The 15,310-nt window shown below is 51.6% G+C and overlaps 1 protein-coding gene across 1 annotated transcript; it reads right to left on the bottom strand.

Moving 5' to 3' along the window:
- Positions 1 to 10,194: 10,194 nt before the first annotated feature.
- LY6G6C (lymphocyte antigen 6 family member G6C) lies at positions 10,195 to 15,026 on the bottom strand. The gene is made up of 3 exons (XM_038768937.1): positions 14,850 to 15,026; positions 11,384 to 11,494; positions 10,195 to 10,635 (listed from the first exon to the last, which is right to left on the bottom strand). Exons 1-3 carry the CDS (start codon positions 14,899 to 14,901, stop codon positions 10,421 to 10,423), a joined length of 378 nt encoding a protein of 125 aa, XP_038624865.1. The 5' UTR covers positions 14,902 to 15,026; the 3' UTR covers positions 10,195 to 10,420.
- Between the last annotated feature and the right edge of the window lie 284 nt (positions 15,027 to 15,310).

The following is a 15,310-nucleotide window of genomic DNA, read 5'->3' on the forward strand; positions in this document are numbered from 1 at the left end:
ACTTGTCTGCTCTGTGACTTGGGGCAAATCACTTCACTTCTCTGGGCCTCAATCAATCAATCGTATTTATTGAGCGCTAACTGTGTGTGGAGCACTGTGCTAAGCACTTGGAAGAGTACAATAATACAATAAAAGAGTTGGCTGTTTCCTGCCCACAGTCTCCTCATCTGTAAAATGGGGATTCAATATCTGTTCTCCCTCCCCTTAGACTGGAAGCCCCTTGTGGGACAGGGACTGGATCTGGCCTGTGTCTGACCATACAAGATACAAGATGATCTTGTATCTACCCCAGTGCTTAGTACAGTATCTGGGTAAGTGGTATAAGACACAATCCCTGTCCCACAAGGGGCTTCCAGTCTAAGGGGGAGGGAGAACAGATATTGAATTCCCATTTTACAGAAGAGGAAACAGGCTCAGAGAAGTGAAGTGACACGCCCCATGTCACCCTGCAGACAAATGGTGGAGCCAGGATTAGAACCCAGGTCCTCTAAGTCCCAGACCCAGGCTCTTTTCACTAGGCCACGTCGCTCCTCTGAACCGTAAGCTTATCGTGGGCAGGAAATGTGTCTACTAACTGGGTTACATTGTACTTTCCCAAGCGATTAGTACAGGGCTCTGCACACAGTAAGCGCTCAATAAATATGATTGATTGATCAATCAATCAATCAATCAATCGTATTTATTGAGTGCTTACTGTGTGCAGAGCACTGTACTAAGCGCTTGGGAAGTACAAGCTGGCAACATATAGAGACAGTCCCTACCCAACTAGGGACTGTCTAGGCTCACAGTCTAGAAGGGGGAGACAGAAAACAAAACCAAACATACTAACAAAATAAAATAAATAGAATCTCCATCACTCTTTGTCCCTTCAAACCTCCTCTTCTGTGGTTCTTCCTCTGCCGCTTTTTGGCTCTTGCAGCCCCGGGGAGCTGAAGCTGAGACCCAGGCTGTCTGGGCTGGGGGAACCGAGGCAGGCAGAGGTCAGAGGGGGCCACGGCCCCCCTCTCCACCCTCCCTGAAGCTCCCTTTGATTCATGGGCAGCCACCAAGTCACCAGCAATAATTGTCATCCATCCCCAGGTAATTATCGCTCTGGGGTTTATGGTCCCGCACCGCGCCCTAAATAAATGTTTAAAGCATCACCAAAGATGGAGTGTGGGGGGCTCATCACCAGACAGGCACCCGGTCTCACCCAAGGAAGGGTGGGGAGGCCTGGGGCGGGAGATAAAGGGGTGGGACCCTGGACCAGGTGGACAGGGAGGACCTGTCTTAAAGCAGTGTGGCCTAGTGGATACAGTCCGACCCTGGGAATCAGAAGGACCTGGGGGCTCAGCCAGGCTCTGCCACTTGTCGGCTGTGTGACCTTGGGTGAGTCACTTGCCCTGGGCACTTCACTTCTCTGGGCCTCAATCTCCTCATCTATAAAATGGGGATTAAGACTGTGGGTTAGGGACTGAGTCCAACTTGATTTGCTTTTATTGACCTCAGTGCTTAATACAGTGCCTGGCACATAATAAGCGCTTAACAAACCCATTTTTTAAAAAAAGGCTCACTAGGCCCCCCTGGTCAGAAAGCGCCTCAGCTCCACAGCACTTGTGTATATATCTGTAATTTAATTAATTCATTTACCTGTCTCCCCGTCTAGACTGTAAGCCTACTGTGGGCAGGGAATGTGCCACCCAACTCTGTACTTTCCCACATGCTTAATACAGTGCTCTGCACACAGTAAGCACCCAATAAATACAATTGATTGATTAAGCTAAGAGGAGAAGGGACAGATCAATCAATCAATCAATTACCTGTATGCACTGAGCACTTACTTTATGCAGAGCACTGTACTAAGCACTTGGGCAAGTAAAATCCAACAGAATTGGTAGATGCAATTCCTGTCTACGAGTCTACAGGGGAAGACAGACATTAAAGTGGTATTTGTTAAGCACTTACTAAGTGCCAAGCTCTGTGCTAAGCGTTGGGGTGGATACTAGCGCTATTAAGCGCTTAGTACAGTGCTCTGCACACAGTAAGCGCTCAATGAATATGATTGAATGACATAAAAGATCATAAGGTCCCAGGTGGGGCTCACATTCTAAGTAGGAGAGAGAAATTAGAGAAGCACCATGGCCTAGTGGATAGATCACCAGCTTGGGAGTCAGAAGGATCTAGGTTCTAATATCGGCTCTGCCATTTGTCTGCTGTGTGACCTTCGCAAGTTACTCCACGTCTCTGGTCCTCGGTTCCCTCATCTGTAAAATGGAGATTAAGATTGTGAGCCCCATGTGAGATGTGGACTGTATTCAATCTGATCACCTTGTAGCTACCCCAGTGCTTAGAACAGTGTCGGGCACACAGTAAGCACTGATCAAATACCATAAAAAGAAAATAGAATAGGGATGGGGGAAATAGGAAAGTAGATTCCTGGACTGTGCTTCAGGGAGGCTGGAGGGGGGTGAGTGGGTTAGCTGAAGAAGAGCCTCTAAACCCCAGCCCGTGATAATAATAATAATAATAAACACTATTTGTGGTATTTATTAAGCACTTACTATGTGCCAAGCGCTGTACTACGTGCTGGAGTAGATCAAGAATGATCAAGTCTGACACAGCCCCTGTCCCAAACAGTCTAAGGGGGAGTGAATCCCCATTTTATGGTTGGGGAAACCGAGGCCCAGAGCTATTCAGTGACTTGCCCTAGATCACACAGAGGGCAAACGGCGGAGCCAGCATCAGAACCCAGTACCCTGAGGGGTGAGAGGAATCAGTCCCGGGGCTGGGGGGTGGCATGGCTCCAGTAGCCGCCCCGCCCCACCTCCCACCCCAGGCGCCTGGAGGGTGAGACACGGCTCCCCCACCCCACCCCAACCCTAGTTAATAACCCCATAAAGTCCAGCGCGTGGGGGATATAAGATGGGCCAGGGCCCTGCCTTGGGGGCTTCAGTCAGAGAAGAAGAGCCGGAGTGAGGTGCCATGGCTCCTCTTCACATCGCAACTGTACTCTTCATCTTACTGGATGCTGCCACAGGTGAGGAGAGCCCCCGGGGGGTCCCGTCCCCAGCCCCTTGCCCTCTCCCCAGATCCCTCTTCCTCCTAGGATCCCGTGCATCCCTCCCTCCGTCCTCCGGCCCGTGTTCAGCCCCAATTCTGGGGGTCTCCTCACCCCAACCCTGCCTCCGGCTCGGCCCTCGGTTGCTGCTGGACTCTCGAGCCCCTGAGCCCCTGGCCCTCCGGAGTGTCCCCCGTCCTGGGGACCCCAAGTGACGGGGTCTTTGTGGCAGCAGGGCACCAGGTGTGGTGCTACTACTGCAGCCCGGAGGGCTCCTGCCTGCAGTCGGAGAGGATGTGCAACGAAGGGGAGTACTGCGGCCTGGTGGACCGGTGGCCCCCGGACCACCCCCAGGATCCGGTCAGCTTCCCCGGACACTACCAGCACTGTGAGTATCTGCGGGCCCGCTCTCTCCCGCTCCGGACCCCAGACCCTGCTCTCGGAGCCCCCTACCATCCTCCCCTCACCCCTTATTCTCCCACAGCCCCCTGTCCTGCCCTCATCTCCCCTTTCCCCTAGTCTATGGCTCCAGCCCCCAGCTCCTGCTTCTGGAGCCCCCCACCAACCACCCCTGTTCCCATCTTACCCCACTGCCCTGTCCCACCTGCCCTCATCTCCCATCCCCCAAGACCACAGCTCCAGCCCCCAGCTCCGGCGTCGGGAACCAAAGAGCCCGGGCTCTGGAGTCAGAGGTCAGGGGGTCAAATCCCGGCTCCACCAATTGTCAGCTGTGTGACTTTGGGCAAGTCACTTCACTTCTCTGGGCCTCGGTTACCTCATCTGTAAAATGGGGATGAAGACTGTGAGCCCCCCGTGGGACAACATGATCACCTTGTAAGCTCTCCAGTGCTTAGAACAGTGCTTTGGACATAGTAAGCGCTTAATAAATGCCATCATTATTTATCCAGCCCTGGTCCCAACTTTCCCCACCCTCTGCTCTCCCACAGCCCCCCTCCATCCTGTCCCCAGCCCCTGCTTCCAGTGATCCCTACCCCAACTCCTGTCCCCGTCCCGTGAGATCGGGGGTCCCGGCCTCCTCCACCTGACCCCGGTGCCCCTCTCTCCCGTAGCCACGGTGACCTTGACCCAGCACCGTCCCGCCTGCGTGGCCGCTCAGCACTGTGACCGGGAGGAGACAGAGCTGGTAGCAGGGGTGGTCTATACCACTTTCAGCACATGTTGCCACGGCCATCTCTGCAATGGCTCCACCGCTGCGACCCCCTCCGCTATCTTGACTGGGGCCTTAGCCCTGGCCTGGATCTTCAAGGGACTGTGGGAGGGGTAGATGGTGGAGTGGGAAGGAAGTTATAAGGTTTATAGTCCAAGCCCCACCTCCATCTACTGATCTGGGGGAGGGGGTCCTGTGTCCCGTCCCCCCCCCCACCTCCCCAGCCTTTGGCCCAGACGGTCAAGGACTTCCCTTTCTTCAGCTTTCATTTCCCCTTCCTCCTCCTCCTCTCCTCTCCCCTCTCTCCCCTGCTGGGACCATCCAGCCCCTCCACGCCCCAGGCACAGGGTCCGTCTGGGAAGCGGGAGAGGAACCGGGGCAAATCACCCCCTGTTCCACTTTTCTGGGGACCGTCATCATCGTTATCATCGTCATCATGAATGGCATTTATCGAGCTCTTACTGATTGCAGAGCACTGTGTTAAGCGCTTGGGAGAGGATGACCTAACAGAGTCGGTAGACATGTTCCCCAGCCGCAACGAGCTCGCAGCGAGAGAGGGACTAAGCGTTGGGGGTGGGGGGTGGTGTAAATTGAGGGAAATGACTAATTTCCTGGGAAATCACTTGTCTATCTTTAATACTACGAGCAAACGCCAAAACGGTCCAAAGTGAGAAGGCACAGGACAAGTCAAGAGGGCTAGCCACAAGGCCGACCAGTCTCGTGGGTAACAGGGAGCGGCGGAAACGCCTGTACAAAATGCCTACATCAGAGCCCACTTTTGGGTAGGGACTGTCTCTTTATGTTGCCAACTTGTACTTCCCAAGCGCTTAGTACAGTGCTCTGCACACGGTAAGTGCTCAATAAATACGATTGATTGATTGATCAGAGGCAGAAAGATTGTAGGGAAGCAGTGTGGTGTAGTGGATAGAACCTGAGAATCAGAAAATCCTGGGTTCTAATCCCGGCTCCACCACTCATCTGTGGGGTGACCTTGGGTAAGTAGCTTCACTTCTCTGGGCCTCAGTTACTCCATCTGTAAAATGGGGATTAAGATCGTGAGCCCCGTGTGGAACAGGGACTGTGACCTACCTGATTAGCTTGTCTCTACCCAGAGTTTAGTACAGAGCCTGACACGTAGAAAATACTTAACAAATACCTTAAAAAAAAATTCAGAGGTAACCTCCAGGGCCGCAAAAAGGAAAACCTTAAATCGTGAGCCCCGTGTGGAACAGGGACTGTGACCTAGCTGATTAGCTTGTCTCTACCCAGAGCTTAGTACAGTGCCTGACACGTAGAAAGTACTTAACAAATACCTTAAAAATTCAGAGGTAACCTCCAGGGCAGCAAAAAAGAAAAGCTTAAATCGTGAGCCCTGTGTGGAACAAGGACTGTGACCTAGCTGATTAGCTTGTCTCTACCCAGAGTTTAGTACAGTTCCTGACACGTAGAAAGTACTTAATACCATAAAAAAAAATTAAGAGGTAACCTCCAGGGCTGCAAAAAAGAAAACCTTCCTTAAGATGCAAGAAACAAGGGTAGATTGCTGGAAATCCCCCCTATTTTCTCCCTTTTTTGGGCGGATAACTGGGAGGATGAATAATAATGGTAGTATTTGTTAAGTTCTTACTACGTACAAATCGCTGTACTGAGTGCTGGGATAGATACAAGGTAATCGGGTCCCACAGACCCTGCTCCACAGGGGGTTCATCGTCCAAAGGGGAGAGAGAATATAGTCTATTTTACAGATGAGGAAACCGAGGCCCAGAAAATAGGGAAAATTTAAGGTGACTGAAAGGAACCTAATGGCACAAAGTCTGAAAAAGAGTAAACACAGGATTTCCATTCCCTATAAAGCTAATACTACTACTACCGCCATAGCTACTGCCACTACTATTTCTACAACCACTACTGCTATCATTACTACTGTTACTAGAGAAGCAGCATGGCGTAGTGGGTGGAGCTTGGGGCTGAGAGTCAGAAGGTCATGGGTTCTAATCCCTGAGCTGCCACTTGTCTGCTGTGAGACCTTGGGCAAGTCGCTTCACTTCTCCGGGCCTCAGTTACCTCATCTGTGAAATGGGGATTTAGACTGTGAGCCCCACCTGGGATGACCTGAATATCTTGTATCTACTCTAGCCCTTAGAACAGTGCGTGGCACATTGTAAACGCTTAATATCATCATAATAATTATTATTATTACTACTTGTAGTAGGATTGTTATTACTGCTACTGTTACTATTCATTCATTCATTAAATCGTATTTATTGAGCGCTTACTGTGTGCAGAGCACTGTACTAAACTCTTGGGAAGTACAAGTTGGCAACATATAGAGACGGTCCCTACCCAACAGTGGGCTCACAGTCTAGAAGGGGGAGACAGAGAACAAAACAAAACATATTAACCAAATAAAATAAATAGAATAAATATGCACAAATAAAATAGAGTTACTACTGCTGCTTATCACTACTACTACTGATACTATTACTTCAGCTACTGCTTCTATTACTATTACATTTACTACAGCTACTATTATTATTGCTATCACTGCGACTACTATTATTTCTACTTCTACTTCTGATAGTAACAGTAATAAGGGTATTGATTAAGAACTTACCGTGTGCCAAATCCCGAGCCAAAGGATAATGATCCCAGACTTGGTCCTGGTCCCAGTCTAATGGGAAGGGACAACAGGTAATTTATCCCCGTTTCATAGATGAGGAAGCTGAGGCCCAGAGAAGTGAAAGGACTTACCTAAGGTCCCACAGCAGGCTAATGGCAGAAGTGGGAGAAGAACCCAAGCCTTCCAACTCTCAGCCCTGGGGCTCTTTCTACTGGACCACTCCTCACCTCCCACAGCAGAAATTAACATTTATCATCACCTAACACTAAGGTGTGCAGGACTTCCAGATACTGAGGCCTTGGGAGTGGGAGGGTGACGAGACTTCATGGTCAAGGATCTGGAATTTTTCGAGGCGAGATGTCAGTCCCTCGGGTCAGTTCCAGTTTTGTGTTTTGAGGGGTGGGGCGGAAAGGGGGAAAAATTTAGAAGACGTGGGGTACGGGAGGAAACAAACCGCATAGAGCTAACGGGCCAGAAAGTCACCATCATGGATCGCTTCAGCCCCAACAGGAAGCTCTGAGTTCTTGTCAGAGATGCTTAATTCAGTGCTCTGCGCACGATAAAGTCAATAAATACATTTTTTTCTTAAAGTATTTATTAAGCGCTTACTATGTGCCGAGCACTGTTCTAAATACTAGGGTAGATGCGAGTTAAGCAGATTGGATACAGTCCCTGGCCCATGGGGACTCGCCTTCTAAGTGGGAGGGAGAACAAGTATTGAATCCCCATTTTGCTGTTGAGGAAACTGAGATACAGAGAAGTAAAATGACTTGCCCAAGGTCACACGGCAGGATGTGGTGGGGATAGGAATGCTTGATTGATTGATTGATTGATTGATAGGGGCTCTCTAAGCCCCCCACCTCCTCTATCCCTCACCTCTAATGACCTGGCTATCTGCTCTATTGAAAAACTTGAAACTATGAGGCGTGATCTCCCTAAAATCTCTCCTGGTCCTCTCCAGTCCCTCTCCCTCCTTCTGTCCCTTCTTCAATTCTCCCATCTTTCTCGGCAGTATCTCTAGAGGAGATCTCCTGCCTTCTCTCAAAAATCTACTCTCTCCACCTGCACATCCGACCCCATCCCTTCATAACTTATCAAAACACTTGCCCCCTTCCTTCTTCCCTCCCTGACCACCATCTTCAACTGTTCGCTCTCTGCTTTCAAACATGCTCATGTCTCCCCTAGCCTAAAAAAAACCCTCCCACCGGCTCCCTCCAGCTATCGCCCTGTCTCCCTCCTGCCATTCTTCTCCAAACTCCTGAAGCCAGTTGTCTACGCCTGCTGTCTCAAATTCCTCTCCTTGACCCCTTCCAATCTGGCTTCTGTCCCCTTCACATCACAGAAACCACCCTCTCAAAAGTCATCAGTGATCTCCTTCCTGTAAAATCCAATGACCTCTACTCACCCTAATCCTCCTTGATCGGATTGCTGCCTTTGACACTGTCGACCACTCCCTTCTCCTAGAAACATTATCTAACCTCAGCTTCACTGAAATTTATCCTCTCCAGGTTCTCCTCCCATTTCTCTGGCCACTCATTCTCCGTCACTTTTGTGGGTGCTTCCCACCCCCTAAATGTGGGGGTCCCTCAAGGTTCAGTTCTGGGTCCCCCTCTAAGATCCATCTACACCCACTCCCTTGGAGACCTCATTCACTCCCATGGCTCCACCTCTATGTGGACGATTCCCAAATCTACATCTCCAGCCTTGATCTTTTTCCCTCTCCGGAGTCTCACATTTCCTCCTGCCTTCAAGACATCTCTACTTGGATATCCTGCCGTCACCTCATACTTAACATGTCCAAAACGGAACTCCTTATTATCTTCTCATCAAAACCCTGTCCTTCCCTTGATTTTCCCATCCCTGTAGATGGCACCACCATCCTTCCTGTCTCACAAACCCGTTACCTTGGCGTTCTCCTTGACTCCTCTCTCTCATTCAATCTACATATTCAATCTATCACTAAATCTTGTCAATTCATCCTTCACCACATTGCTAAAATCCCTCCTTTTCTCTCCATCCAAACTGCTACCAGGTTAATCCAAGCATTTATCCTAATCCTGCCCAGATTACAGCATCAGCCTCCTTGCTGACCTCCCTGCCTCCTGTTTCTCCGCACTCCAGACCATACATCACTCTGCTGCCGCATCATTTTTCTACCACAACCCAGCCTGTATACTTAGTTCCTCTAATCCCAACCTACTCACTGTACCTCGTGCTCGTCTATCTCACCACCAACCTCTCACCCACGTCCTGCCATCCGGCCTGGAACGCCCTCCTTTTTGAAATCCAACAGACAATTACTCTCCCCTCCTTTAAAACCTTATTAAAGAGACATCTCCTCCAAGAGACCTTCCCTGATTCAGCCCTCAATTCCTCTTTACTCACTCCCTTCTGTGTCACCCAGCCCTGAAGCACTTATGTACATATCCCCAATTTATTTATATTACTGTCCATCTCCCGCTCTAGACTGTAAACTCATTGTGGGCAGGGAACGTATCTGTTGTATTGTTGTGTTGTCCTTTCCCAAGTGCTTAGTACAGTACCCTGCCCACAGTAAATGCTCAGTGAATACCATTGATTGATTATCTACCCTTGTGCTTGGCACGATGCCTGATGAGTTGCACTCAAAAAATACCACAGTTATTTTTATTATTAGGAGAAGGTGGCTGACTGAGGGGAGGAGTTGTCCCATTGGCCAGCTTCTAGCCCATTCTCCCACCCCAACTGCTTCTCACTGCCCCAGCACCCCCCCGCATGGGCCTGGCGCAAGCTCAGGCCTGCCTCTGCTCATGCCCAGAGTGCTTTGGGGAGGACGGGGAGGGGCCGGGGTGTGGTCCCCAAACCGGGAGTGGTACAGCTTGCTCCCCAAATACTGAGGCTTTTTGTATCAACCTGTGGCAGTCCCGTCCGGCCTGTTACTCCAGCCTCTCCCCTCTCCCTTGCCCTGAGCAGGGAGACTGGCCGATGGGAGGATTCGGGCGGACGGGAGGCTTGGGGGCCCGGCTGGAGGAGGGGAGCAGTCGACCGCAGTCCGGAGCTGAACGTGGCAGCAGAGTCCCACCGTCTGCGTCACGTCCTGACCAGCACTGTGCCCACAGGGAAACCCTGGCAGGAAGAGAAAACCGGGGCAGCCACGGCATCCTCTCAGACCGGTGGTTCTCCCTCGCACGACTTCTCTGGACCACTGAGGCCTGGGCAATGCCAACACCTCCCCACCCGGGGGCTGCCCCAGGCCCCACCCAAACCTCGGCTTTGAGGGGGCCGGAAACCTGGGGTGATCGGGGGAGGAGGGAGGGGAGGGTTGCCAGGGATGAGGCTGAGTATCCAAACTCCCCTTCCTTCTGGCTGTCACGAAAGAACACCACAGGGTGGGGGACTGACATTTATTTTTGAAACCAAGAAACAGGGGGCTTCCTGACGAGGAGTGGGAGAGAGGGGCAGGGACTCGGATCCTGCTCTAGGCGGGGGTCGTCACCTCCCTTCCGGGGTCTTCATTTATTAGGCCCAGGTCCAGACCCCGCCGCGTGGCATAGGGGTTTACGTGGGGGGAACCTGCAGGGCTGAAGGGGGAGGAAGGGACCAGTGGGAGAGTCCCTCAGTGGAATAGCCACAAGCCCAAGGCCCCAACGGCTGCTAGCCAGGCCAGGGGCAGGGGCTGACGCAGGGGAGGGGCCGCACTGTTGCAGGAATCTGAGTTGCAACAGGTTGTGTTGTAGTTGAGGCCCAGGGTGCGGTCAGTCTTGTTGACGGCCGTCACACACGGCTCCTCCTCTGTCCCACAGCGCAGTCTGGAGTACAGCCACATTTTACCTGGGAAGAGGGTGGGGAGGGCGAAGGAGGTGGAGGGAGGGATCCCCAGCCCGGCCCCTCCCCCAACCTGGGGGCCCCCACTCCTTTCTCTCCCTCCCTGTTTATTTTTTTAAACCTCCGTCCTCTGCTTCAGTTCAGTTGACTCAATGGTATTTATTGAGTACTTACAGTGGGCAGAGCACTACTAAGAGCTTGGGAGAGCCCGGGACGGCAGAGTTGGTAGACACGTTTCCTATCTACAACCCTCATTTCCTCTCCTCCCAATCCCTTCTGCGTCACTTGGATTTGCACGCTTTATCCGCCCTACCCTCAGCTCTTACGTACATATCTGTAATTTATTGATGTATATTAATGTCTGTCTTCCCTTCTAGACTGGAAGCTCCTTGTGATCAGGGAAAGTGTTTACCAACTCTGATGTTTTAGACTCTCCCAAGAGCTTAGTACGGTGGTCTGTACCCAGTAAGCGCTCAGTAAATACCATCTATTGATATTTACCCCATCCTCAGCCACACAGCACTTACGTACGTATCCGTAAATTTATATTATTGTCTGTCTCCCCCGTCCCCAAGACTGTAAGTCTATTGCAGGCAGGAACCGTGCCTACCAGCTCCGTTATATCATACGCTCCCCATCGCTTAGGACAGGTGCTCTGCACACAGTGAGTGCTCAGGAAATACAACAGATGGACTGAACCAGACGTGTCCCCGGCTCTCCCCACCCCCCGACCCCTGCCCGCTTTTCCCATTACCCAAGTACACGTTAGTTGTCAGGCACTGTTGACCACTTTTCAGGAGGCAAGATTTCCAATGCAGGCAGCCGATCACGGGCACTTTGTCGCATGAGTTACAGCGGATGTCAGCTGCAGAGGAGGGAGGAAAGGTCAGGAGGGAGAGACAGAAACAGAGACGAAACTCATGTGGGGGAGAAAAGTGTGACAGGATCCCTGGATCCTGTTCAGGTGAGTTTTCAGAGGGAAGCCCCAGGTCAGGGTGGAGTGGGGGGCCGTTGCTCTTAATCCCCTGTGCTGCCAACTGCATCCCCTCCCTTCCAAGCAATCAGATTTATTGAGCGCTCGGGAGAGTTCACCAGAATTAGCAGACATTCCCTGCCCATAACGAGTTTACCGTCTAAACGGGGAGACAGACATTCCCCCCAGCAGTCTGGGCAGCTGGTTCAGGGGAAGAGAAGAATGGCCAAGGAAAGCATGGGGGAAGGGGAGAGCGTGACAGGGAAAACAGAGCAGGAGGGGAGATGGAGAGAGCAGGAAAGACCATGGAGAAAATGGGGAGTGGTTAGCTGAGACCCGAGAGAGGGGTGTGTATGGAAACAGCAGGAGGGCAGGCGAGAAGTCATGGAGCGGGGAAATAGGAAGAATATTTTGGAGGATGTATAGAGAATGAAAAAGGGCTCCAGACTGTAAGGTTGTTGTGAGCAGGGAACATGTCTACAAACTGTTGTATTGTACGCGCCCAAGTGCTTAGTACAGTACTCTGTACATAGTAAGTGCTCATAAATATGATTGATTCAATTTTTCTTTGCGGGGGGGGTGTGTGTGTCCTTCCCCTGCCCCTCTCCCAGCTAATCCTTCACCCCCTACTGAGGTAGAGGTAATGAGTAGTGAACTGGGAAGAGGGGATGGGAAAGAGGTGGGAGAGAAGGACTATTGGGTGAGGGGGGAGAGATTCCAAGCCCTTTGTGGAAGTGGGTGGGAGAAACCGGTTGGGTAGAGCACAGAATTAGCTAAGGGACTCATCCAAGAGCTGAATGGAAATTGTGGGGGACCCTAGGGGAAGAAGCTGGGGTACTGAGAAGCGGTGTGACCTAGTGGGTAGAGCCCAGGCCTCAGAAGGACCTGGATTTGAATCCCTGCTCTACCACTTGTCTGCTACTGTGGTCTTGAGCAAGTCATTTCACTTTTCTGTGCCTCAGTTCTCTCATCTGTAAAGTGGGGATTAAGACTGTGAGCCCCACATAGGACAGGCACCATGCCTAACCTGATTAGCTTGTATCTACCCCAGCGCTTAGTACGGTGCCTGGCACATTCATTCAATCATATTTATTAAGTGCTTACTGTGTGCAAAGCACTGTACTTACTGCTTGGGAGAGTACAGTACAACAACAGACACATTCCTGCCCCCAACAAGCTCATGGTTTAGAGGGGGAGACAGACATTAATATAAGTAGATAAATAATAATAATTATTGTTATTATAAATAAGTACATAGTAAGTGCTTAATACAGTAATAATAATAATAGTATTTGTTAAGCGCTTACTGTATGCCAGGCACTGTACTAAGTGCTGGGGTGGATGCAAGCAAATGGGGTTGGATACAGTCCCAGTTCCTCAAAGGGCTCCCAGTCTCAATCCCCTTTTTGCAGGCGAGGTAACTGAGGCACAGAGAAGTGAAGAGACTTGCCCAAGGTCACAACGGCAGACGAGTGGCAGAGGTGGGATTAGAACTCACGAACTTCTTCCTCCCAGGACTGTGTTCTACCCACTTCCTCATAGTTCTCCAAAGACTCAAGGTTCCTGGCTCCAGGGAAGGGAGAATTGGGATAGGGCAGAGGGGGGAAAAAAATTTCCAGCACCTGGGAGGCGACTGGGGTTTGAGTGGGGAGGGAGAGTCAGGTGCTGGGGATTAGATCACCTGAGTTCCAGGCTGGCCAGAGTGGAGAAGGCAGGGCTGAGAGACTCTTTGGAAAAGATTTTGGGTGCGGCCAACCTCCGAAACCCATCCTGCCCAGAGAACAGGTCTCAGCTCAGGGACATCCCCACCTGATTCTGACGGGCTTTCGACAAGGTGGCTCAGGAAGGCAGGACTGACTTCAATAATGATATAATAATAATGGTATTTGTTAAGAACTTACTACCTGCTGAGCACTGTTCTAAGTGCTGGGGTAGAAACAAGGTAATCAGGTTGTCCCACACGGGACTCACATCTTAATCCTCATTTTACAGATGAGGTAACTGAGGCACAGAAAAGTTAAGTGGCTTGCTCAAAGTCTCGCAGCAAAGTGGCAGAGGTAGGATTAGAACCCGTGTCCTCCAACTCCCAAGCCCACATTCTTTCCACTGAGCCACGCTGCCTCTCAAAAATCCCCTTCAAACCTCCTCCTCCTTTCAAGGGCTGGCAGGAGCAGGTTGGGAGAGGGGACAAGAAGGGCAGGAAAGCCGGGGGGAACCGAGAAAGGGGCTGAAGATAAATTGTGTAGGAAAGCCAGGGCTGGGGGCAGATTAGGGGGAGCCAAGAAAGGGGATGAGGGAGGGGGTAAGATGTGTAAGAAAGTTGGGGGAGACAAGGAAGGGTTGAGAGGAACTGTGAGAGGGGCCAGAGACCTGCTCCTGCCAGCCCTTGAAAGGAGGAGGAGGTTTGAAGGGGATTTTTGAGAGGCAGCGTGGCTCAGTGGAAAGAGCATAGGCTTGGGAGTCAGAGGACATGGGTTCTAATCCTGCCTCTGCCACTGGTCTGCTGTGAGACCTTGGGCAAGCCACTTAACTTTTCTGTGCCTCACTTACCAGAGAACTAAGGCCAGATGGGGGTAAGGTGTGTAGGAAAGCGGGGTGGGCATCATCATCATCATCAATCGTATTTATTGAGCGCTTACTATGTGCAGAGCACTGTACTAAGCGCTTGGGAAGTACAAATTGGCAACACATAGAGACAGTCCCTACCCAACAGTGGGCTCACAGTCTAAAAGGGGGAGACAGAGAACAAAACCGAACATACCAACAAAATAGAAGGAGCCAAAGAAGGGGGTTAGGGGAACAAGCAAACCGAGAACAGGTTGGAGGGAGAGATGTGTGGGAAAACCTGGAGGTGCAGACTAGGCAGAGCCAAGGAAGGGGATCAGGGGAACTGGGGAGGGGAAAAAGAAGCAGGGACAGGTAAATGATACAAAGGAAAGTAGTGCATGTTTGTGGGGGGCTGAGCGCTGGAATGGAAGTTGAGGGAGGCAGGATGCCTGGGGACCGGGACAGAGAATCATTCATTCAATCGTATTTATTGAGCGCTTACTGTGTGCAGAGCACTGGACTAAGCGCTTAGGAAGTCCAAGTTGGCAACATATAGAGACGGTCCCTACCCAACAGTGGGCTCACAGTCTAGAATCAGGGGTCAGGGTGGGGAAATCAGGGCTTTCTGGGTCCCCGAAAGGACCTGGGCTCTGAGAGGCAGAAGGGCTAGTTAAGGGGAGGTGAGGGGAGTACTACTGACCTGAGACCCCGAAGACCAGAGCAGATAGGGCGAGAAGCATCAGGGGATTCATGGCTGCAGGGATGCTGGCGGTGGATACGCGGGAGGAAGGAGTGGGATCTGCTTCGGGCAGGGGAAATTGAGATCTGGGATTTATAGTCCCGCTCGCCCCACCCACCCGGGACCGAGGACCTCCCTCCTTAGGTAAACGGGGCGGGAGGGAGGGCAGACCCGGGGCCCCGGTGTCCCCGGAGGCCTCGGAGGGTGGAAAGGGGAAGCATTGAGGTGGGTGGGTGGGGGAGAGGTGGGTTGTCTGGGGGGGCCGGATTCCTGGGTCCCAAGGGTGGGAAGAACCGGAGAGGGCTGAGGGCCAAGACCTCCGTGCGCTGGGAGCGGAAAAATTGGGGTGGGGACGGAGGCAAACCGGGTCCAGGGAGTGACCCGGTTGGCCCAGGGAGTAGTCATAATGCTATTTATCAAGT

This window comes from Tachyglossus aculeatus, chromosome Y4 (assembly GCF_015852505.1).
Source record: "Tachyglossus aculeatus isolate mTacAcu1 chromosome Y4, mTacAcu1.pri, whole genome shotgun sequence".
Classification (NCBI taxonomy): Eukaryota; Metazoa; Chordata; class Mammalia; order Monotremata; family Tachyglossidae; genus Tachyglossus; species Tachyglossus aculeatus.

Excerpts from the sequence above, each read along its gene's own strand:
- LY6G6C (XM_038768937.1), bottom strand. The coding sequence starts at position 14,901 with ATGAATCCCCTGATGCTTCTCGCCCTATCTGCTCTGGTCTTCGGGGTC. Across the intron at positions 11,495-14,849 it reads TCTGGTCTTCGGGGTCTCAG|CTGACATCCGCTGTAACTCA; the intron begins GTCAGTAGTACT and ends CCTCCTCTGCAG. Across the intron at positions 10,636-11,383 it reads GACAACTAACGTGTACTTGG|GTAAAATGTGGCTGTACTCC; the intron begins GTAATGGGAAAA and ends CCCTCTTCCCAG.